Source organism: Natrix helvetica, assembly GCF_964273705.1.
Source record: "Natrix helvetica genome assembly, chromosome: 4".
Lineage (NCBI taxonomy): Eukaryota > Metazoa > Chordata > Lepidosauria > Squamata > Natricidae > Natrix > Natrix helvetica.
In genome coordinates this window covers 171,918,525-171,940,994 of record NC_138550.1, presented here as the reverse complement: position 1 = coordinate 171,940,994, position 22,470 = coordinate 171,918,525, and the positions used below count along the sequence as shown (strand labels likewise).

General features: G+C 45.8%; 2 protein-coding genes across 5 annotated transcripts in view; one reads left to right on the top strand and one right to left on the bottom strand.

Annotated features, from left to right (window-relative positions):
- BOP1 (BOP1 ribosomal biogenesis factor) overlaps nt 1-8,211 on the bottom strand; it is a 60,732-nt gene extending 52,521 nt beyond the window's left edge. Inside the window, exons 1-2 of one of the 3 annotated variants that reach the window (XM_081952828.1) lie at nt 8,101-8,211; nt 5,484-5,669 (exon numbers count right to left, since the gene is read on the bottom strand). In XM_081952828.1, coding sequence (XP_081808954.1) covers nt 5,484-5,651 — 168 coding nt within the window. In that variant the 5' untranslated portion in view covers nt 5,652-5,669; nt 8,101-8,211. Of the gene's footprint in view, nt 1-5,483; nt 5,670-6,829; nt 6,955-7,839; nt 8,055-8,100 lie in introns of those variants that run through there. The other 2 variants (XM_081952829.1, XM_081952827.1) reach the window with 2 other exon arrangements.
- Nucleotides 8,212-8,297: 86 nt separating this feature from the next.
- Nucleotides 8,298-22,470, top strand: part of HSF1 (heat shock transcription factor 1) — a 46,719-nt gene continuing 32,546 nt past the window's right edge. For both annotated transcript variants that reach the window (XM_081952831.1, XM_081952830.1), the window contains exons 1-2: nt 8,298-8,625; nt 14,470-14,578. In XM_081952831.1, coding sequence (XP_081808957.1) covers nt 8,503-8,625; nt 14,470-14,578 — 232 coding nt within the window. In that variant the 5' untranslated portion in view covers nt 8,298-8,502. The remainder of the gene's footprint in view (nt 8,626-14,469; nt 14,579-22,470) is intronic.

Sequence of the window (22,470 nt, the reverse complement as noted above, 5' to 3'; positions counted from 1 at the left end):
TCTCTGGGTGTCTATCTGTCTCTCTCTCTCTGTATCTCTGTCTCTCTCTCCTCCTTCCCCCATCTCTGTCACTCTGTGTGTGTGGGTGTGTCTGTCTCTCACTCATTCACTTAATCACTCACTCTGTGTGTGTCTCTCTGTCTATCTTTCTCTCCCTCCCTCCCCCTCTGTCTCTGTGTGTGTGTGTGTGTGTGTGTGTGTGTGTGTGTGTGTGTGTGTCTCCCTCTGTCTCTCTCCCCTCCCTTCCTGTCTCTCTGTCACTCTGTGTATGTGGGTGTGTCTGTCTCTCACTCATTCACTTAATCACTCACTCTGTGTGTGTCTCTCTCTCTGTCTGTCTATCTTTCTCTCCCTCCCTCCCCCTCTGTGTGTGTGTGTGTGTGTGTCTGTCTGTCTGTCTGTCTCTCTCTGATTCCCTCCCTCACTCCCTCTCTCTGTTCCTCTGTCTGTCTGTCTGTCTCACTCACACACACACACACTGTGGTCACCACAGTGTGTGTGTGTGTGAGTGAGACAGACAGACAGACAGAGGAACAGAGAGAGGGAGTGAGAGAGGGAATCAGAGAGAGACTGACAGAGATGAATCAGAGACGAATCAGAGACGTACTTTTAGCTACCTGGCAGCGGCGTTTTGCCTTGGGGGGCTCCTCAGAACTTCCCAAGACTTCGGAGGGAAGTTTACAGCCCTCCCTCGGAACGCTTCGGAGGGAAGCTTCTGCAGCGAGTGGCAACAAGTCTCCCAGGCTTTAATTTGCCGAGCTGTGCGCACGCGCCTGTTTTCCACGGCGTGGAGCAGCGGCGAGATTCTGCGCGGCGAGCGATGATTCCAGGGGCCATCCGGGAAGATGAGGAACGCGAGGGGGACTCTGCCTCCCCCACTGATGCCCCCCGGAATCATCGCTCGCCGCCCAGAATCTCGCCGCTGCTCCACACCGTGGAAAACAGGCGCGCGCGTACAGCTCGGCAAATTTCAGCCTGGGAGACTTGTCATGCCCGGGCTTTTGCAGAAGCTTCCCTCCAAAGCCCGAGAGGAGGGAGGGAAGCGGGCGCCCGGCTTCGCGGCGCCCTTATGACGATAGCGCGGCTCCCCAGGGAGCTGCGGCGCACACTTTGGGAATCACTGGGTTAAATGATAAGATACTACATGGGTAGTACCCAGACACGCGATAGAGAATATAAGTATAGAACAAAAACAGGATATAATTACATACAGAGAACTTCTTAATATAGAGAGAGATGTACTACAGTTAAAGCCTCTGAATGCACTAAGAGAGGAAGGGGTAACTCAAACCTGGTTCCAATATGGACAGTTACAAGCTAGATGGAAAAAAGATCAGACAATTGGTATCACGCAAAATGAGGATAGTCTGGTAAAACAAATTAGGGACCAGAGTCAAATGCATATAAAAAGGTTGCATAATATACTGATAGAAATAGATTCTGAAACAGAGTTAGTTAAAGACTGTATGATAAAATGGGCACAAAATTTCAAAGAGCCAATAATGATGGAAACATGGGAAAAGATTTGGGTAACAAATGTAAAATTTACGCAAGCTCAGAATTTGAGAGAGAATTTTTATAAGATGATGGCATTTAGATCCCAAAAAATTATCTTGTATGTATCCGAATTTACAACCTAAATGTTGGAGATGTGATTGTGCTGATGCTACGTATTACCATATATGGTGGACTTGCAAAAAAGTCAAAGCATTTTGGATAAAAATATGGTGGGTTATTCAAAATATACTTTAAAAAAGGATAAAGTTCACCCCCCAGTTGTTTTTGTTAGGTATAATTACAGACTGTACAGTTATAGAGACTAATTTGATTTTGAAGTTAACGACGGCAGCAAGATTATTGGTGGCGCAGTACTGGAAGAGGGAAGAACTGCCTACTATTCAAGAATGGACGCTAAAAGTAATAAATCTAGCAGAGATGGCCAAAATTACAGCATACTGGAAGGACCACTCAGATGAGAAATACAAGTTTGAATGGAAAAGATGGATTGACTATATTCAAAATAAATATCGGACTAAAAAATTTCAATTAGCTTATGAGTGAAGGAATAAGGGATGTTACAACTTACCTAAAGTTAGCATAACAAGAGGGGAATTAAGGCACAAGAGGAGGTAGGACAGCGATGGCGAACCTTTTTTGGCTCGCGTGCCACAAGTGGGGGGAGCACAGGGGGGTCATGTGTGGGCGTGCCGCACCCATAATGCAATGTGCGACCCCCCAGTGCGCATGCGTGCACAACGCGTGACCCCCCCCATTTTTACATGCTTTTTTTGCCCTCCCCAGGCTCCAGAGGCTTTATAGGAGCCTGGGGAGGGCGAAAAGAGCCTCCCCCAACCCTCCCGGAGGCCCTCCGGAGGCTTCAGGGACTGTCTGGAGGCTTCCCTGAAGCCTTTGGAGGGTCATTTTAAGCGTTCCGAAGGCTTCAGGGAAGCCTCCAGACAGTCCCTGAAGCCTCCAGGGGGCCTCCGGGGGGCGGGGGAGGCTCTTTTCACCCTCCCCAGGCTCCTATAAAGCCTCTGGAGCCTGGGGAGGGCAAAAAATGGCTTTTAAAAAGGTGAACTCAGCTGGCCAGCTAACAGGGCAGCGCCTCGCGTGCCCTGACAAATGGCTCCGCATGCCACCTGTGGCACACGTGCCATAGGTTCGCCATCACTGAGGTAGGATGTCGAATTCAGTTAGCTTATGTTAGCATATGATTGTTAAATGTTTATACCCTGTATTTTGCTCTGGGAGGTTGGGGGGAGGGAGGGAAGGTGAGGGGGCAATATTTGTAAAATTTATTAAAACTTTTAATTTTTAAAAAAAAGCTACATTCATTTCCGAGGCTTTCTACTTGTCAACCACTGCCATTTCTTTACAGCAAACATTCCTATTCTTGCCTAAAAGAAGAGAAAGAGACAAAGCATTAAGTTTTCATAATGATAGTTAGATCTGAAATGATTTGAGGTTTTCTGCCCTGGACAGGCAGTTGAACAAGATTTAAACTCTATGATTGGAAGCTCTCCACAGTTTAACTTCCTGATACTGGCTGTCGGTGTGCAGCCAGCCATCTCCCTCCTTCCCCCCCATCTTTCTTGGGTCTTGGGTATAGTTTGTCGTTGTAGCTGAGGTTTTGCTTCTCTTCTGCCTCACATTAAGTCTCACATTAATGACTACTCTGTTCTCCACCTTTGGGCCAGGAAATTGTGACTGCACAAATTAATTATCTCAAATACTTACTAGAATGTTTCCCTCCATCAATATGTTTTTAAAGACCTGCTGAACTGTGGCAACGAATCTGTTTCTCTCTCATTTTCTTCACAAGTCAGACCAGCTGCCAAGGTGGTAACAGCCTCCCTGCTTTAGTCCTCAACACTTACATAATAGCCTTGACCAACTGGAGCGCTGCCTCCCTACCTGCCCCCCAACAAGCCAGGTCAGCTCATCAACCCTCAAATAGCACAGCTGCACTCCCAAGGCCAAAGCTCAGCTCCTTCTCCATGTTTCTCTCTCTGATGACTTACGCTGCCATCACGACAGTCAAGCCAGGGCACTAAAATCCATACGCCAGTTTTAGAAGAACAAAGCAAAACTAGAGAGGAAGGAGGAAGGAACAGCTGATTATATAGAATGAATTCACCTGTCTGAGGTCCACCCAACTGATTCTCAGAGTGTTGAGGAGCAAAAGGCGGTGGTTACTCCAGTTGAGTGATCTTAATCAGGGGAAAGCAAAGAAACTCACCTCTCTTTGTGCCCACCCCTCCCCCATCCAGAGGAAGACGATTTGTATAGCACAGGCTAGGAAGGAACTCAACAGGGGAGAGTGCAGGCCAGTAAGGATGAGGAAAGGACCTTCTGGCTAAGCCGGATGTCACCAGTCGCTGATGAGGTAAGCCCTAGCAGGTGGAAGAGCTCTTCGGGCCTCCGTCCGGGGTATTTAGAGAATCCTGCAGAACCAGGAAGATGCCAGAAGACCTAAGACCAGCAAGTGGGACTCCACTCTTCCAACAGGAAAGAGGATCCTCCAATTGTGGAGCAGTTACTCCAAAACCTGAGAATATTTTAGAGCAGATAATAAAGGAGGCCATTTGCAAGCGCTTTGAACACAAACATGATTGCCAAAAGCAATAAAAAATAGAGGCTTTAACAAGGTAACTATTATGAAAGGAGTTGCATGGATATAATCTATACAGATTTCAAGAAAGTTTCTGACAAGGTTCCAGGTGACATTCTCGTTGACAGGCTAAAATGTGGCTTGGGACAGTATGACAGTAGCAGAGGCCCACAACTGGCTGGCAAGCCACTCCGGAATAATTCATTGTTACATACAGATAACAACCAATGGGATCCCACAACAATCTGTCTTGGGACCAGTATAATTCAATGCTTCTATTCACGAATTGGATAAAAGGATTGATGGACTGTTTATTAAACTTATTGATAATACAGAACTGGAAGATCTGGCCAAAACCCAGGAAGATCGAACATGATTGCACTCTTATATGGAGAGTATTTTTGTATGCTTGTATGTTCTTAGGTTCTGCCTATTCCTGGACACCCCAGACTGCTAATAATTTAAACCAAAAAATATCCCAAGAAATCCACATACATATAAAAACCTGCATCTACAAATACCTTGCAACAGATATTTGAAAAAGACTTGAATGTCAACATTAACAATCGAAACATCAGCCAGTAGTATGAAATAGCTGCTAAAAGGCATAACAGAATTCTGGGCTAGATTAGAAGCAGCACTAAAAAGAGGTGGGGAACAATGGCCCCTTTATGACCTGTGGACGTCAACTCCCAGAATTCCTGAGCCAGCATGGGAGTTGAAGTCCACAAGTCATAAAAGGGCCGTCGTTCCCCATCCTTGGCGTTAAAGATGCATGAAGTCCTTATACCCCTTTAGTCAGCACTGCTGAGATCACACCTTGATTATGGTGCATGATTCTTAGCAGCCCATTGAAGAACAAAACTTGACTAGCTAAAATAGGTACAGATGAAGGTACAAAAATTATATAGGAACCTTAGAACGTGACCTATGAGAAGAGACTAAAGCATGATTATGTCTTTCACTAAAACAGCCTCACCCTTTGCAGGTCAGCTTCACTTTAAGGGTTACAGACTCAAACACAGAAGGAACACACTGGACAAAGCTAGTTTCGATTCTCTTACAAATGTGCATGAAATGAAAAAGATATTCTTTTCCAAACCCTAAACAAGCCATTGTATTCTTGAAATTCTGCCCAAATACTTTGGATCAACTGTGGTTTGACAATAACAAAATACACGTTTTGGGGTTCTAGTCTATAGTAGAAGCAAAAACCAGAGAGATTCCAGAGTGATCCTGAGGGGCAAGCAGGCAAAGCTGGTGTCCTCTTTCACCCCCAAATCTTCATGGCTGTGCCAGCCAATTTACTGGCTAATCTTCTCAGACAGAAACACAGCATTATATTTACAAGCCTCTGAGATGATCAACTTACTTGAGTATTTCTGGAGTGCAACTTCCCTTTTGCCTTCTCCTTAACTCCAAGATCCTGGTCTTCCTCATCTTCTGTAAGGCTGTCACTTCCAGAATCTTCCAGTCCAGAATAGACACTTTCCTCGCTGTCTGTCAGAAGATCGCCCATCTCTTCTTGCTCTTCAAACATCCTGGTCCCAATAATGGGCTGTAGAAGGGAAAGCACATGATTCAAAGCCCGTAATGCCAATAAAGCCTACATAGCCCTCTCTCCCACACTTGACGTATGCAGAATTTATCTCCCCAAATGACAGTTTGGGATTGTAATCCTTTCAGCATTTGCTGGTTACCAGACTTACTGAATAAGACACTTTGGGGGTCTTCTAGTCCAACCCCCTGTTCAGGCAGGAGACCCTATGCCAGGGGTGTCCAACTTTGGGAATGTTATGACTTGTGGACTTTAATTCCTAGAATCCCCATAGCTATACTGTGAAGTCCATTAAGTCTTAAAGTTCCCAAGGTTGGACACTCCTTCCCTAAGTCATGTAACAAATGGCTGCCCAGTCTACTTTTGAAAATCTCCAGTGAGGGGACACCCAAAACTTCTGGAGGCAACTCATTCCCGTGAATTAACTTTTCTGTCAGGAAATTTCTCCTTTCAGCCCAAGTACCCCAACTTTGTATTTTTGATGTATAAAATCAAAAATCAGTGTTGCAATGTTCTATATGCAATTCCTGAGACCTTCTATGGCCAGGCAGTGGATCTCTCCTAGGAAGAATCAAGGAGAGAAGCAACCTGGAACTAAGGAGGAATTTCCTGACCTTGAGAACAATTACCCAGTGGAGCGAAGTTGTGGGTGCTCCATCCCTGGAGGTTGTGACGAAAAGCCTGGGCAGCCACCTGTTATAGGGTCTCCTGCCTGAGGGGAGGGGAGGGGGTTGGACTAGAAGACCTCTGGGGATCCCCTTCCAACTCTTGTTATAAGCCGGCTCAACCGCCTTCTCTCTGGCCTTGAGAGCCCGTGCACCTTCGGGAAAACAACCCCCCACCATAGCTCCCCCTTGCGACCGGCTCCTTACTTCAGAGCACGGGGCAGGCGGGCCGCGAACTCCTGGGGTAATTTTGTTTGCCCTCCAGCCACACGTCGCCCGAATCCCTCGGGAGCAAAACCAGGTTTTGGCACCTCAGAGCTCCCGCTTGCTTAGGACTAGGCCAATGTCGTGAGGTAACGGGAGAAGCGCTTCAGCCAGGCCCCCAGCCCGCCTTTGTAGGAGGCCCTCAAGACCCGCCAACCCAGCCCGGCGTCCCTCCGCGGTGGAGCCTTTGCCTCCCTGCCGGGCCGGCTAGACTCGGGTCCCCGCGCTCACCCGGCCAAAGCCGCCTCCGCCGGTCCCTCAGCCCTGCTCCGTCGGAACCGCGTGCTCACGTCTCAGCCGACACCAGCCAAGACGCATGCGCCGGAAGCTTTTTGCCCCGCCCCCGCCGGGTGGCGCCTGCGCGATACGTCCGCAGAGTCCTTCGCTCCGCCCTAGCCACTTCTCGCGGCGAGCTGGCTGCCGCCACGCATGCGCCTTGGGACCAGGAAGTCCCTGTCTCGCCCGAACCCCGCCCCCTAGCCGCTGGTCTAAGTCAAAGCGACCGGCGGGTCTCTAGTTAAAGCCGGGAAAAGCCGCGCTCCGTTTCGGGACGATCCCCACATTGTCCGGGAATATAGGGAAGGCCGTCTTTATCCCCGGTTGAGACCCACAACTTTAAACAGCAGGCACCAAGAAAGCCTCCCACTCCCTTTTGCAGCGGCTGAGAGTTCTTGATTTGGACTGGCTGGCTGGGGAATTCTGGGAGTTGAAGTCGACGCTGCCTAAATGATAAAACCATGGGTGCAATATGGGATAGTGAATGCAGCCAACGGAAGAGTGGAGATTGGGATGGCAATTACTTCGGAAATTATGGCTAAAGAAAGCTCGCGAAACTTTGCAAGGGAGCAGCGCAAGGACCTCTGAGTGCTGAAGTACTGATGCTATTGAATCATGGTGCTGCAGAGGACTCCTGAGGGCCCCCTGGACTGCAAGGAGATCCCATCAGTCAATCCTGAAGGAAACCAACCCTGAGTGTCCCTGTGGAAGGGCAGATCCAGAAGCTCAAATACTTCGGCCAGCAAATGAGAAGAGAAGACTCCTTGGAGAACACCCTGATGTTGGGAAAGAGGGAAGGCCAAAGGAGACGGGGACGGCAGAGGAATGGATAGTGCCATCGAGGAACATGAATTTGGGCAAACCCCGGGAAACAGTGGAGGACCGGGGTGGGGGGTGGGGTTCACATGCTATGGTCCATGGGGGTCACAAAGAACGACTTAACAACGACCGCAAGGATCTATTACCGGCTTGCACGAGCAACGGGGGAAGGAAGCTTGGAGCGAGGATGGTCCATGCAAATCGGATCGGGTTCCCCCAAATGCTGACATCCAACCCAGTTTTCCTGCCCCTATTGGGGACGCTGCCGCTGCCTCCTTGTCTCTTCGCACAGCCGAAAGCAAAAGGAGCGGCTGCAAAGCGGGTCCATCGGGCCAGTTGCAGCCACCCTGCCGACATCCTCAGTGGCAGAAGCCGACCGCCAGCGTCCCGGGATGGACTCCACCCACCTTCCAGACTCGGGGGTTGCCTGGGGACCCCCCTGCAGAGAGCACCGTGCACAGTTCGAACAGGTGGAAGGGCCGCCCGTGCGCGTATCTGCGCTCGACAACAGGTGGGGCGCATGCGCGCTACCACAGCCAGCCCCTGCGGCGGGAGGCACAACAGTATGTCTAGACGGCGCGTGCGTACGTGCGGCGTTGCGCCTGCGCGTCGCAAGATGGCGGCGGCCATGCCCGTTCCTTCTGAGGGAGCGAGTGCGCAGCGCGGCGTCGGGCTTTGGCGAGGCCGGAGCAGCCGCGGCCACTAGTCGTTTCCGCGCCGCCTGCTCCGGCGGCAGCAGCGGGGCCCCTTGCAGGGCCTGGCCGGCCCAGGAAAGCGGGCCCGGGCTGGGCCGCCCGCCCGCCGCTAGCATGGAGCCCCCCGGCGCCGTGGCCGGAGGAGGCGGAGGGGGCAGCAACGTGCCGGCTTTCCTCACCAAGCTATGGACGCTGGTGGAGGACACGGACACGGACGCGCTCATCTGCTGGAGCCCGGTGAGGAAGACTTCGGGCCCCGCGGGAAGCAGGCCGCGCCGGGGTCTCGGCCCGGGCCCCTCCGCCCGCTCCAGGCTGTCTGGTTGGGGGAGGAGGAGGAGGCGGCCCTGAGGTATCCCCGTGGTGGGGAGCGACCGTGTGGGACAGAGCAAAAATTGCCTGGCGGCCCCTCAGGAGGAGATGCTCGGTCGGGGGGGTCTCAGGTGAGGCGTCCTCGCAGGGCCGGTGATGGAGCCCCCGAGAAGCGTCTCGACTTTGGGGCTTTCAGGTTGGGTGGACTGCAACTCCCAGGCAGGCTGCCTTCCTGGATTCTGGGAGTTGTAGTCCCCAGGTGTTAAGGCTGCCGAGTTTGGAGAGACTCTTACTTAGAGGCTGGAGAATGTGGGTCTTCAGCGGAACCATTATCTGACATGGCATAGGGTCTCCTGCTTGAGCAGAGGGTTTGACGAGAAGACCTCCACAGTCCTCTATTATTCTATTCTAGGTTGAGAAAAGAGAAAAGTCTCTTCAGGTTGTTTAGTGGCAGAAGCCTAGAATGATACTTCCTCTCAGATCTATGTTTCAGTCCACAAGCAAAAAAGAAATATGTAACAATCCTCAAACTAACAGAATATCATGTGCCTAAAAATAGGGTCTTAACCTGAGTTGAGTGTACAGTAATTGCTCTCTTAAGTAAGTTCCACATGTTCAGAGGAGTTTTAGGAAGGAAAACTCCTCCTCTGAGGAAAATCCAGCTTTGAAGAAGAATAACTGCCCAGGATCAATGGGATCGATTTAAGTCCAGTTTGGGAATAAGCCTCTTGAGTATAAAGGGAACATTATTAGGAAAGTATATTCCAGGTTGTAATTCAAAGATTGTGGTTATATTGCATCTCACGAGAGACAGTGGTAGCATTGTAAATATAATCAGTCCTAATAAGATAATATAGTTAGGTAACAGCAATGCTGTGCATTTCCTAGTGACCAGTGTTCATTTAGGCGGTTCTCCACTTACAACCATTTAAAATTCCATCCATTCTGAAAAAGTGACTTATAACCGGTGTTCACAACAGTTGCAGCACCCCCATGATCAACATTTATGACACCTGCACTGTCCCAGAGTCAGGTGATCCCCATTTGTAAACTTCCCAACTGGTTTCTGACAAGCAAAGTCAATGGGGGTGGGGGGAGCCAGATTTGCTTAACCACGTGATTCACTTAACAACTGAATTTACTTGTGTGTCCTCTCCGTGTTTTTCGAAGTTCCATGCTGGGTAATTGTGTAGCATTCTATCTCTTGGAAGAACAAAATGTTTATATATGGAGCATCCTGTAAATTTTCCCTTCAGTTGCTGAAGAGGAGAAATGCTTTGGGGGGGGGAGGGGAGTGCCTGAGCCAAGTTCTCTGAAGAGGTGATAGAAAGCAGCCTTTCCAGGAAAGATGCCCTTCCGGGTATCTGTATAACAGACCAAGTGGGGCCCCTGGAGGAGTGGCTGTGTCCCATCTCTTCCTAAAAGCCTCATCCACCGATGGAGCACCCACAACTTCCCAAGCAAACCCTTCCACGATGTCCTTGTGGGCTTCCTGATGGAGATTGCTGAAAACGTCTCCATGAACTCCTGGCCTGCCAATGGCTGCAGTGGCCTGGCCTGACTCAGTCCTGTAACTCAGCAACAGATGTATCCTAAATAACCACAGCTGACTTCTGACTCATCTGAACTTCACTGGGTTTGACAGTGAGCAAGGATGGGTTGTAGAGGACGGGAAACCAGAAGTCAAGGAGCTAAAACTCAGAATGGACTGAGACCAGCAAAGCATGCTAACAAAAGGGTACTTTTCTTTAGATAGGTTAAAAAAAATAAGAGGAATCAAATCAATATGCCATCTGCTCCCTGAAGGAGGCAAATCCTAACAGGTACCCAAAAGCAGATGTCCTCTATATTTTCCATTTCTGTGTCTTAATTGCAGTATGAAGGAGTAAGTTTGAAGCATGGTTAGGAAATACCACTTTAAATGAATTTAAATCCCCCAAACCCTAGTGAATTGCATCCTAGCATCCTTAAGGAGCCCAGGGGTGATTGGTTGAAGCCTTGTGTGTTGTCTTTGAGATAACCCAGACAATTAAAGAAGTGCCTGATGAGTGGAGGAGACCTTTCCAGCTTCAGAAAGAAGGAGAGATCCAGCAGACCTTGGCACCTGGGAAGCCTGAAACACATGGGATGATATAATGGACCTATTTTTATCCTGCATACACAAATATAGATGTGTGTGGCACAGTAGTGAATGGGCCTATGGTAGCCTTGTCAGTTCCAGTCTTGCATAAGAATAGCCTTATGTGAGTTAGAGGTCTCTAGTGTATGAGAAAGCTCTGGCTTTGCAGTCAGTGGGGAAAGGCCAGGGAATGGGGTTGGGAGATTACCTGCAAGATGTCAACAGTTGCCTTAAAAGTAGACTTTCCCAGCAGGGTCACTTGAGTGGAGGCTGCCTCATCCAGGCAAGTCTGAGGGGGGGGGGGGGGCTGAGGGTGGCAGGATTCCGGGATCAGTGAGTCCTTTGGGGAGTCCAAGATGCACCTCCCTTTCTCTGAACTGGCCCACTGAAGCTTCTGCCAAGAGTGGCACAACCCGGGTTGTCTTCCCAGTTGTGTTTGTTCTGCAACCGTATGGAATTGTCTTGGGGAAGATGACTCAACGGAAGATCATCTTCCTGCCATGAGAGACAATCCAGTTGTACAATGGTCTCTTATGTTCTTCTGCCAGATTGGAAAATATTTCCTTTTCTTTTGTAGACACCATCATATTTTGGCAATAAAATTCCTTCTCTGAGCCATAGAAATAATGACATTTTGCTTAACAACACATATGACTTTAAAAAAATAAACCAGAGCAAACCATTCAGTGGTTGCTCCTACCAGCAGCTACTTGTTGGAAGCCGGGCTGAGGAGGGTGGGTAGCCGCAAGGCTGTTGCTCCAAGCACTGCCCGGGACTGCCCTGGAGTGGCTGAAGGGCCAATCCTTTCTGGAAGCAACCCAAGGGTTCCAAAGAAAAGGGGTAAGAGCCGTCCTTTCAGGTCCCGATTTGGTCTGATTGCCAGTCCTGAACCAAAAGAGACCCTTGAGCCACAGACAAGACACAGGCTGGGCTTTCCTCCACTTCAGGCCACAATTGAGCCCAACACTTCTGTTGCTAAATGAAACATTGGTTAAGTGAGGAGTTTGGCCCCCATTTTTCAACCTTCCTTCCCACATTTGTTAAGTGAATCACTGCAGTTGTTAAGTTAGTCACACTTGCTAAGTGAGCCTGGCCTTCCCATTGACTTTGCTTGCCGATGGTTGTAAAAGGGGATCATATGACCTTGGGACATAGCAACGGTCGTAAATATGAAGCAGTTGCCAAACATCTGAATTTTGATCACATGACCATGGGAATGCTACAATGGTCATAAGTATGAAAAACAGTCGTAAGTTACTCTTTTCAGTGCCATGGTAACTTTGAACGGTCACTAAATGAACTGTTGTAAGTTAAAGGACTACCTGTATATGAGTTATTTTAGCTGAAATTATTTTGGTATTATTTATTTCATCATATTATATAGGGTTGAGTAAGTAATTCATTGTGGCCTGCAAATGTTTCCTTAGTCAATCCAATAATTTATGGCTAGTTCAACAAACCAAGATTAAAACAAAAGTGGTTAGTCTCATGTAGAACCAGCTGAATAAATAAAGCTGCCACCTTTCCCTGGTCACCTGTCTGTCCTATCAGGTACGTCAGAAGGAGGAGGAGAAATAGGCACACGCAGACCCAAAGCTACTTTAGCACAATAGCTGTACTAACAGAATTCTGCTTGTCTGAATTGCTTCATCGTGAGGGCTCTGTCTGAGGTGTTTTTGCCAATTTCCTTCTTGGCCTGGGTTCAGGCTTTGTTTATCTTAACAGAATATCAGAGTTGGAAGGGACCTTGTGGGTCATCTAGTCCAACTCCCCACCCAAGCAGAGATGACAGTCTGGTCTCTTCCTGAAATCTTCTAGTGATTTTGATTGTTGCCTTGATATTGGACCTTCCTTCTGTACTTCAAGGCCATCTCCTTTATTCACTCTGCCACCTGTTGATTGGCATGTAAACTTTGATTCTCGTCTTCTTGTTTGCCTTTCTCTCTTATGGAGATGGGCCAAAGAGAAGGAAAAATCCGGAAATCATGTCTTGTGTCGCAAAGCCTCAGGGCTATGAGGAGAAGCCCCTGGACTCCATTTTGCAGTGAAAGCTTTGCCTCTGGACTAGAATGGGCTCCAGAGTCAGTGAAGACTGCAGTATGTCTGTTCTTCTCATGGGACCTGCTGACCTGGGTAGAGATCTCAGCGCCACAGATTGTCTCTTGCAGAATTGACAGCATAGAGGAAGTGCCAAAAAAGGGTAAATAGCCATTTGTTTAAAAAAGAGGGAGGAAAAGTATACCCAGGAAACTGCGGAATGAAGAATTTGTCTTAGTACTTGGGAAAATTATCAAGTGTTTGGTCTGCAAGCATTTAGAAAAAGGATCAAGACGATTCCTAGAAGCCAGACAACCCTTACTGTATTTTTAAACTCATTTATTAGATTATTAGAACTGGGGTATGTCACGGATGTAGTGCACTTAAAGAGTTCAGTAAAGCACTGGATAATATTGATCACGGATTCCCTTCTGATAAAAAGTGGAGCCAGTTGGTTGACAATACCTCCAAGGGGTTTATGCCTGCAGGGTTGGGGCCGGGGCCGTTCTATCATTTCTTTGGAGGGAGAATCTGGGCGGAGCAAACTTGCGGGGGCATCCTTGTGTCGTCCTTAATCCAGAGAGGGATTCTGAGGAGCCGATCCATTCACCGGCTCCCCTAGTTCCACCAAGGTCTCCAGCTCTGCAAAAGGCAGAGCCAGGCCTAGCCCCCCCCCCCCCCCCACGGCTGTGACCCACAGTGTGCTTGTTCAAAGATGAGAAGCATGAGCACCTGCACTTGGCTAGGAGAATGAGATGCAAGGGGCAAAGCAGGAACCACCACCACCCCCGGGGGGGGGGGAAGGATGGGGGTCTCCTGGTGGGTCTCAGGTTAACCTTCAGCCAGAGGGCTGCTGCAGCCGCCATTTTCACTTTCCAGGAATGCCGCAGTGGGGAGGGGGCTTGCGGCATTCTTGAAAGGAGAACGATGCTGTCATTTAACGCTGCAGCATGCCAGCTTCTGTCATTTATTGCCCCTCTTAATTTTTCTTTAAACAATTTTAAAAAGTCCAATCTGTGTCTGCCTGGGCAGCCCGTGGGACACCAACTCTACCGAATTAGAGGCTTTCCCCTGATGAAGCGTTTTCAAATACTTGCCAGGTGGCTCCTGGTTGCCTGGACCTGCCTCTTGCGTCTTTCTGAGCTGAAAGGGCTGCGGCAGAAGAAGTCCTCGACTTACAAGCATTCATTTAGTGTTCTCTGTTCGGAGTTACCACAGCACTTTGAAAAGTGGCTTACGACCGCTTTGCACTCTTTATGGAAGCATCCCCGTGGTCACGTGATCAAAATTCAGACCCTTTGCAACTGATTCATACTTATGACAGTTACACTGTCCTAGGGCCACGTGGTCCCTTTTGTGACTTTCTGACAAAGTCGATGCGGAAGCCAAATTCATTTTACAACCAGGTTAGCAACCGCAGTGATTCGCTTAACAACTGTGGCAAGGCAAGTTGTAATATGGGGAAAAACTCCGCTGTCTCATTTAGCAATGGAAATGTTGGGCTCAATTGTAGTCGTAAGTCGAGGACTACCTAAGGCTTTCTGTTTTATGGCTCAGCCAGCTGTGCTCCGGCCAGCCGGCCAGCTGACAAACTCATCCTTTTGCTGTTGTTGCAGAGTGGAAACAGCTTCCATGTCTTCGACCAGGGACAATTTGCCAAGGAGGTCCTTCCCAAGTATTTCAAACACAACAACATGGCCAGCTTTGTGCGGCAGCTGAACATGTGTGAGTATGCTCAGCGCCTGGAAAAGGTCTGCCAGGGACCCCCCCAAGATGCTGCTTGCAGGAGATGGGAGGAGCCAAGCGGGAGGGTTTGGGTTGTTCCCAGGGGAGGCGGCGCTCTGCTCTGGTTGCGTGCACTGCCGGGGTTGTGTGTGCTTCTTGGACTCTCCTTTGAGTTTAGTTAAGGCAAGGTCCATGGTGCACAGCAACGGCAGCATCTTCCGATGTGGGGTGCATCGGGCGAGAGAAAGTTGGTCTTTCTGCTCTTCACAAAATGCCCTTGAAGCATGAAATGTGAAATAAATGTTTAAGGCGTTTAAAGAGCTGATGTGGCCCACTGGTTAGAATTCAGTATTGCAGGCAAAACTCTGCCGACAGCCAGCAGTTTGATTCTCACCAGGCTCAAGGTTGACTCAGCCTTCCATCCTTCCGAAGTCGGTAAAAGGAGGACCAACATTGTTTGGGGGCAAGAGCCTGATATTTGTAAACTGCTTAGAGAGGGCTGCAAAGCACTCTGAAGCGGTATATACATCTAAGTGCTATCCTCCATTTGGGGGTATGCTTTTTAAAATTCCTACCCTCAGTTTCTCCATAACAGGACCGAGCATCATCATGTGACAATGGACCCCAAATGTTCCTAAAATAGTACTTACTATTTTTCTCTGTTTAAGATTAAAAATACTGAGAATTTGGGATGTCCATCCATAGGCCTCACTGCCAGATGTTGCCTGTAACACAGAAGAAGAAATAATAATAATAATAATAATAATAATAATAATAATAATAATAATAATAATAATAATAATAATAGTTAAAACTTGATAAAATCACCATCGGTCAAATGCAAAAGGCCGCACTGCTTGGATCTGCACACATATTACGAAAATATGTTACAACGTCCTAGGCCCCTGGGTGGGGCCCGACTAGTAATTAATGCCAAATCCGGCGAAACAACTGGCCGCTGTGATACAATTCTGTTGATGCAATAATAATAATAATAATAATAATAATAATAATAATAATAATAATAATAATAATAATAATGGGCAGATGCTAGCAACTTAAAGAATATGCATGAGCAACGGCTTAAAAACACCAAAATCATAGATCAGCTAATCAGAAGATATAGATTGGATACAAGAAACATCAATGAAGTTGTAGAGATTTTAAAACAGCAGATAACAGCAACAGCTAGAAAAATTGAGAGATATGAGGCACGAATCATCCAATACAAACAAAATCAACAATTTCAATCAGACCAACGGCTTTTTTATCAAAGTCTTAAATGTGAATGGTGACACCAAAAGTGAAAAACCAGAAAAGCAGGCCACAGCTGAATTCTGGAAAGAATTGTGGGGAAATGCAAAGGACTACAATAAGGAAGCAAAGTGGATACTTTGAGAAAAGCATTGATAACAAACAAATTCAAGTATTAGAAATAACAACTGAGATGGTCAAAAATCGAGTAAAAAAAGTAAAGAATTGGACATCACCTGGAAATGACCAATTACATGGTTTCTGGCTCAAATATCTGATCAGTTTATATGCAATATTGGCCAGGCAACTGAATGAAATTTTACAAAATGGTCAAATTGATGAATGGTTGACAACTGGAAAAACATACTTGATTCAGAAAGATGCAACTAAAGGAACAATACCTGAAAACTACAGACCAATAACATGCTTGCCAACAACATTCAAATTACTCACAGGCATTATTGCAGATAATATTATGGATTATTTGGAAACAAACAACATCTTGCCAATAGAGCAAAAAGGCAATAAAAGAAGGAGCAGGGGCACAAAAGATCAGCTCCTGATTGATAAAATGATATTAGAAAATTGTAAGAAAAGAAAAACGAACTTGAATATGGTCTGGATTGATTATAAAAAGGCATTCGACTCATTGCCACATAGTTGGATCATAAAATGCTTAGAAACAACTGGCATTAGCAAAAATATTACATCCTTCACTGAAAAGGCGATGAAACAATGGAGAACTGAGTTGGCAGTAGGTAATGAGAACTACGGAATAGTTACTATCAAGCGAGGAATTTTTCAGGGTGATTCACTTTCACCTCTTCTCTTCAGCATCGCGATGATCCCGCTATCGGTAATTGTGAGAGGGATCTTGGAGTTCTAGTGGACAACCATTTAAATATGAGCCAGCAGTGTGCAGCAGCTGCCAAAAAATCCAACACAGTTCTAGGCTGCATCAACAGAGGGATAGAATCAAGATCACGTGAAGTGTTAATACCACTTTATAATGCCTTGGTAAGGCCACACTTGGAATACTGCATTCAGTTCTGGTCGCCACGATGTAAAAAAGATGTGGAGACTCTAGAAAGAGTGCAGAGAAGAGCAACAAAGATGATTAGGGGACTGGAGACTAAAACATATGAAGAACGGTTGCAGGAACTAGGTATGTCTAGCTTAAGAGAAAGAAGGACTAGGGGAGACATGATAGCAGTGTTTCAATATCTCAGGGGTTGCCACAAAGAAGAGGGAGTCAAGCTATTCTCCAAGGCACCTGTGGACAGAACAAGAAGCAATGGGTGGAAACTAATCAAGGAGAGAAGCAACTTAGAACTGAGGAGAAACTTCCTGACAGAACAATTAATCAGTGGAACAGCTTGCCTCCAGAAGTTGTGAATGCCCCAACACTGGAAGTCTTTAAGAAGATGTTGGATAGCCATTTGTCTGGAACGGTATAGGGTTTCCTGCCTAGGCAGGGGGTTGGACTAGAAGACCTCCAAGGTCCCTTCCAACTCTACTATTGTATTGTATTGTATTGTATTGTATTGTATTGTATTGTAATTTTAAAAAAAATGAAATTAGGCTACCAAACAGCCAAAGAAGCTGAAAAAATTTCACATTTATTATATATGGATGATTTGAAACTCTATGGTAAGTCAGAAATAGAAATCCAATCACTGACAAACACAGTCCGAGTATTCAGCACCGATATTTCAATGCAGTTTGGCATGGAAAAATGCACCACTGTATCCATAAAAAGGGGCAAAATCACTGCGTGTGAGGGAATTGAAATGCCCAATGGCCAACTAATTAGATGCAATGAAAATGAAGCCTACAAATACTTAGGCATTCTGCAGTTGGATAACATCAAACATGGAGAAGTAAAAACTATTGTCAGGAGAGAGTACACCAACAGAGTTAGGAAAATTTTGAAATCTAAATTAAATGGTGGAAATACAATCAAGGCCATAAATACCTGGGCAATACCAGATATAAGATACACAGCTGGTATAGTTCACTGGACACAAGCTGATTTGGACATTTTGGACCGAAAAACCAGGAAACTAATGACAATGCACTACAGTTTTCATCCACACGGTGACACTGATAGACTATACCTTCCCCGAAAATCAGGTGGCAGAGGATTATTACAAGTGAAGCAAATAGTTGAAGAAGAAAAACATGCACTGGCTGATTATTTAAAAGAAAGTCAAGAACATCTATTAATCGAAGTAAAGAACAAAAATCTACTGAAGGCCCAACAGACGAAACAAGAATACAGAAAAGATGTGATAAAATCAAGAATGGAGAGTTGGCAGAACAAAGCATTGAATGATCAATTTCTGGAAAAAATAAAAGATAAAGTGGACAGTGAAAAAACTTGGTTATGGTTAACAACAGGTACATTGAAGAAAGAAACAGAGTCATTAATCCTGGCTGCACAAGAACAAGCTATCCGAACAAATGCCATTAAGGCCAAAATTGAAAAATCCTCTGATGATGCCAAATGCAGACTCTGCAAAGAAGTTGATGAAACTGTTGACCACATACTCAGCTTCTGTAAAAAAATCGCGCAGACTGATTATAAATTGCGGCACAATTCAGTAGCACAAATGATCCACTGGAATTTGTGCAAAAATTATAATATTAATGTTGTCAGGGAAAAAAAAATGCCCTGGGGAAATCTGAGATCAATGGACCGTGGCTGATTCCCTTCCGCATATCTTTTGAGATATTGAGAAAAATAAAAATCTTTAAAAGTATTCTAATTAATAAACAAACTTTAATAATAAAATAAAAGTAAATGAAACAGAAATAACTAATGGTTACATTTTGATAATGAAAGCTACGTCTGCCAAGCTGGCAGCCAAACAAAGAAGAAAGGAATTTTTGGAATGTGTAACGCGTGCGCAATAAATCACTTTCAGATAACATTTTGTTTTATGACCTGCGCAATAAAGCTTTCTTAGTTTAACTCTTGAGTGTCAGTTTAGGCAGTTCAGGCCTAGCAAACTTTTTAACATCGTGACACCCCTTCTTTTGCTAGTCTGGGCTGACGTCATCAAATCATCAATTAAGGCACATCTTCTTTCGCAGATACTCGTGTTGATTTGCGGCAAGTGGTTTGTTAAGCATGTCTGCGATCTGATCATGTGTAGAAACATATTGCAATTTAACAAAACCTTGCTTAACTAATTGCTTTGTGTTTTGATAACGAATGTCAATGTGTCTGGACCTAGAACCTGTAAAATGTGGCTCAGAAATATAAACCACAGATACATTATCTTCCATCACGGTGATTGGTCGAATCGGACGTGTCCAGATATCTGTGATCAAAGCATCAAACCACGTTAGAGAATTACAAGCATCTGAAACACAAGCATATTCAGCTTCAGTAGATGAACATGAAACAAAACTCTGTTTTCTCACTTGCCAGTAAACAGGACAACCATTTAGGAACATCATGTAACCAGAAGTGCTTTTGCGTGACTTCTTGTCGCTCGCCCAGTCGGCGTCAGCAAAACAAATCAACTTTGGTTGATCAGTGTGTGTTGGTTCTAGCAATAACTTCATGTGTTTAGTGTGTTTTAGGTATTTCAACAACTTCTTAATGCATGACCAATGAAATTGTGTTGCCTTACCTACGTGTCGTGATAAAAGATTAACACTAAGTGCGATGTCAGGTCTGGTCCAACTACTAATGTATAATAGTGAACCAATGACTGAACGATAAAGTGTTTGATCCTCGAACTCAGGACTTGGTTCATGTGTTAAGTTGTGAAAATCTGTTTGCATGGGTGTCTTTGTTGTGCTAGCATCTTTCATGTTGTAATGATGTAGAATGTGGTCAATTTTCTCTTCTTGTGAAAGACTAAACCCCTTCTGTGTCTTTTCAATTTGAACACCTAAATAAGTGCTAATGTGTCCTAAAGATTTTAGTGTGAAGTATCTCTGCAAACTTTTAGCAAAAATCTCACTCATTTTCTTATTTGGACCAATATAAACAATATCATCAACATAAACAAGAATTATCTCATATGCATTGTTAGATCTTTTTGTGAACACGCATTCATCAGTTTCGGACTTAATAAAGCCCATTGAATTTAGTTTGTCAGTAAGACATAAATACCACATTAAACCTGACTGTTTCAGACCATAAAGACTTTTGTTCAGGAACCAGGTATCCCCTTCTTGCTTTCGGAACCCTGGAGGGCTTCTCACGTAGATCTCTTCATCTAGGTCTGCATGTAGATAAGCTGTGTCCACATCAAATTGGAAAACTTCTAAACCAAGGATAGTTGCAGTGGTTAAAGCAATTTTTACACTTTCAGTTCTGACTGTTGGTGAGTAAGTGTTTGTGTAGTCCTCAGGATAACGTTGAGCAAAACCCTGAGCTACAAGTCTGGCTTTGTATAAAGACTCACCATTCGGTTTCTTCTTGATTCTGTAGACCCATCGGGTGCCAATGACTTTCTTGTTTGCTGGAGGTTTTGCAGGTGTGAATACATTAAGTTTCTTCAAACTGTCCATTTCATCCTGCATTGCATCATACCACTTGTCTTGTTCTGAATCAGGAAGCTGTTTGATTTGTGTGAATGTCTCTGGAGGAAGAGTAACGTTGCAAATCAAAGGTAATGGTGACTTTGTCAGTTGCCATGAATAACGTTGTGGAGGGATTCCTTTTGTGGCCCTCTTGGAGCGTCTAAGAGCAACAGACCAGTCTTCTTCTTCTTCTTCATCATCATCCTCGTCCTCACGTTCGTCGCTAGCATCAGCATCCGCGGCTTGCGAAGACGGAACATCAGTTTGTGAAGAACTGGTAGAAGGAATATCTGCCTGCGAATTGCCATCAGGCTGCGTGGCATCTCGAACACCATCTCTAGGAAAATAAACTTCAGGATCATTGGAATGAATCCTGGACCAGTCAATATCTTCCTCAAAATTAGCAGATTGTGAAATGACAATCACATGTTTAGTATCAATGAATTTGTACCATTTTGAATTATCATCAATACCCATAAATCTCAGTCTCTTTGGTGCTTGAGTTATAGGAGTGTTCACCATAGCATATGAACCAAAAATATGGAGGTTCTTGAGATCAGGCTTGTAGCCATACAGCATGTAGAAAGGAGTTTGATTGATTACACTGCTCCAAGTACGGTTGACAATGTAATTTGCATATTTGATTGCTTCACCCCAGTATGCGTTACTGAGATTGGCATCTTCTAGAAGACAACGCATCATGGTTTGTAGAACCCCTTGTCTTCTTTCTACGACTCCGTTATGAGCCGGTGTATATGGAGCAGATGTCTGATGAAGAATTCCATTCTTACGCATCCAGTCCTGGAAACGCTGAGACATGAATTCTGCACCACGGTCACTCTGGATTCTGGCGATGCGAACTTGGTATTGTGTAGAAACAAAAGCTGCAAAGTCTTTAAAGATCTGAAAGGTCTCAGATTTCTCTCTCATAGGATATACAAATCCATATCTAGAATGATTATCTACAATTGTTAAAAAATACTTTCTGCCACCAAGTGTTGGTGGGAAAGGACCCACTATGTCAGTGTGTACCAAATCAAAAATGCGTGTTGACCAGCGTGTAGCGTGTTTGGGAATTGCAGCCGCCTTGGATTTAGCCTTTTTGCAAACCGCACAATCCAAAAACACCTTACACCCCTTTAGATCCAAACCTTTTGCGAACTCCGGCATCTTTCTGAGAACACGGAAACTGGCATGCCCCAATGTTCTGTGCCACTTGTGAATACACCTGGAATGCAAAGGTTTACCAGTTAGTGAATTCTCAACATTAACAGTTTCATGAGGACCCTCAGGCTTGCTCTGAGCAACCTGTTTTTGTTTTCTCTGTTTGTTGGCTTTAGGAGCCTTTGGCACAGTAACGTTTTCTCTCTCTGGGACAACTCTCTCTGGGTTCACATTGTGCCTTTTTGGAGTTTGCATACTTGCCTGTGCTTGCCCTTTAGGCTTTGGCTTTAAGTAATAAACACCACCAATCAGCATGGTTTCAGCAACAATATCTCCATCTTTAACTAAGTAACTTGCTTTTTCGAGATGGTGAACCTGGAACTTTAAATCTCTAGACAAGTGACTTTGACTAAGCAAATTACTGGTTGCTGAAGGTATGTAATAAACATCAGGGATGTGTGTATCGAGCTCTTCAATGTAAACAGTTCCTTTTCCCATGACCTTGCAAGTGTGGTTGGTGAAGGAATACAGTTCTCGATACTCGGGCTCTGGTTCGCCCATCTCTGTGAAAAGTTCCCTTCTGTGGGTAACGTGCACAGCTGCTCGACTGTCTAAAGTCCACAAAAGACGTCTGTCGAACTTTGGATCAGGTTGTGGAACGTTGGTTATGGCCAGTGTCACAAGTGGAGCTTGTGAATCACGCCTTGGACCACGACGGCCTTGTCTTCCGCCTCTACCTCTGCCTCTGGAATCTGTTCCTCTGGGCTGGTACGTGACGGGAGCTGGAACTCGTTGGGGACAATCCCGGGTGTCATGTCCCACACGGTTGCAGGTGTAGCATTTTGGCATCCTTGGAGCGTAGCCTCTTCCTCGGAAGGGACGTCTGGCTGGAGCCTTTAACGCTGGAGGCCGTTGCAGATGTGGTGTAGCTA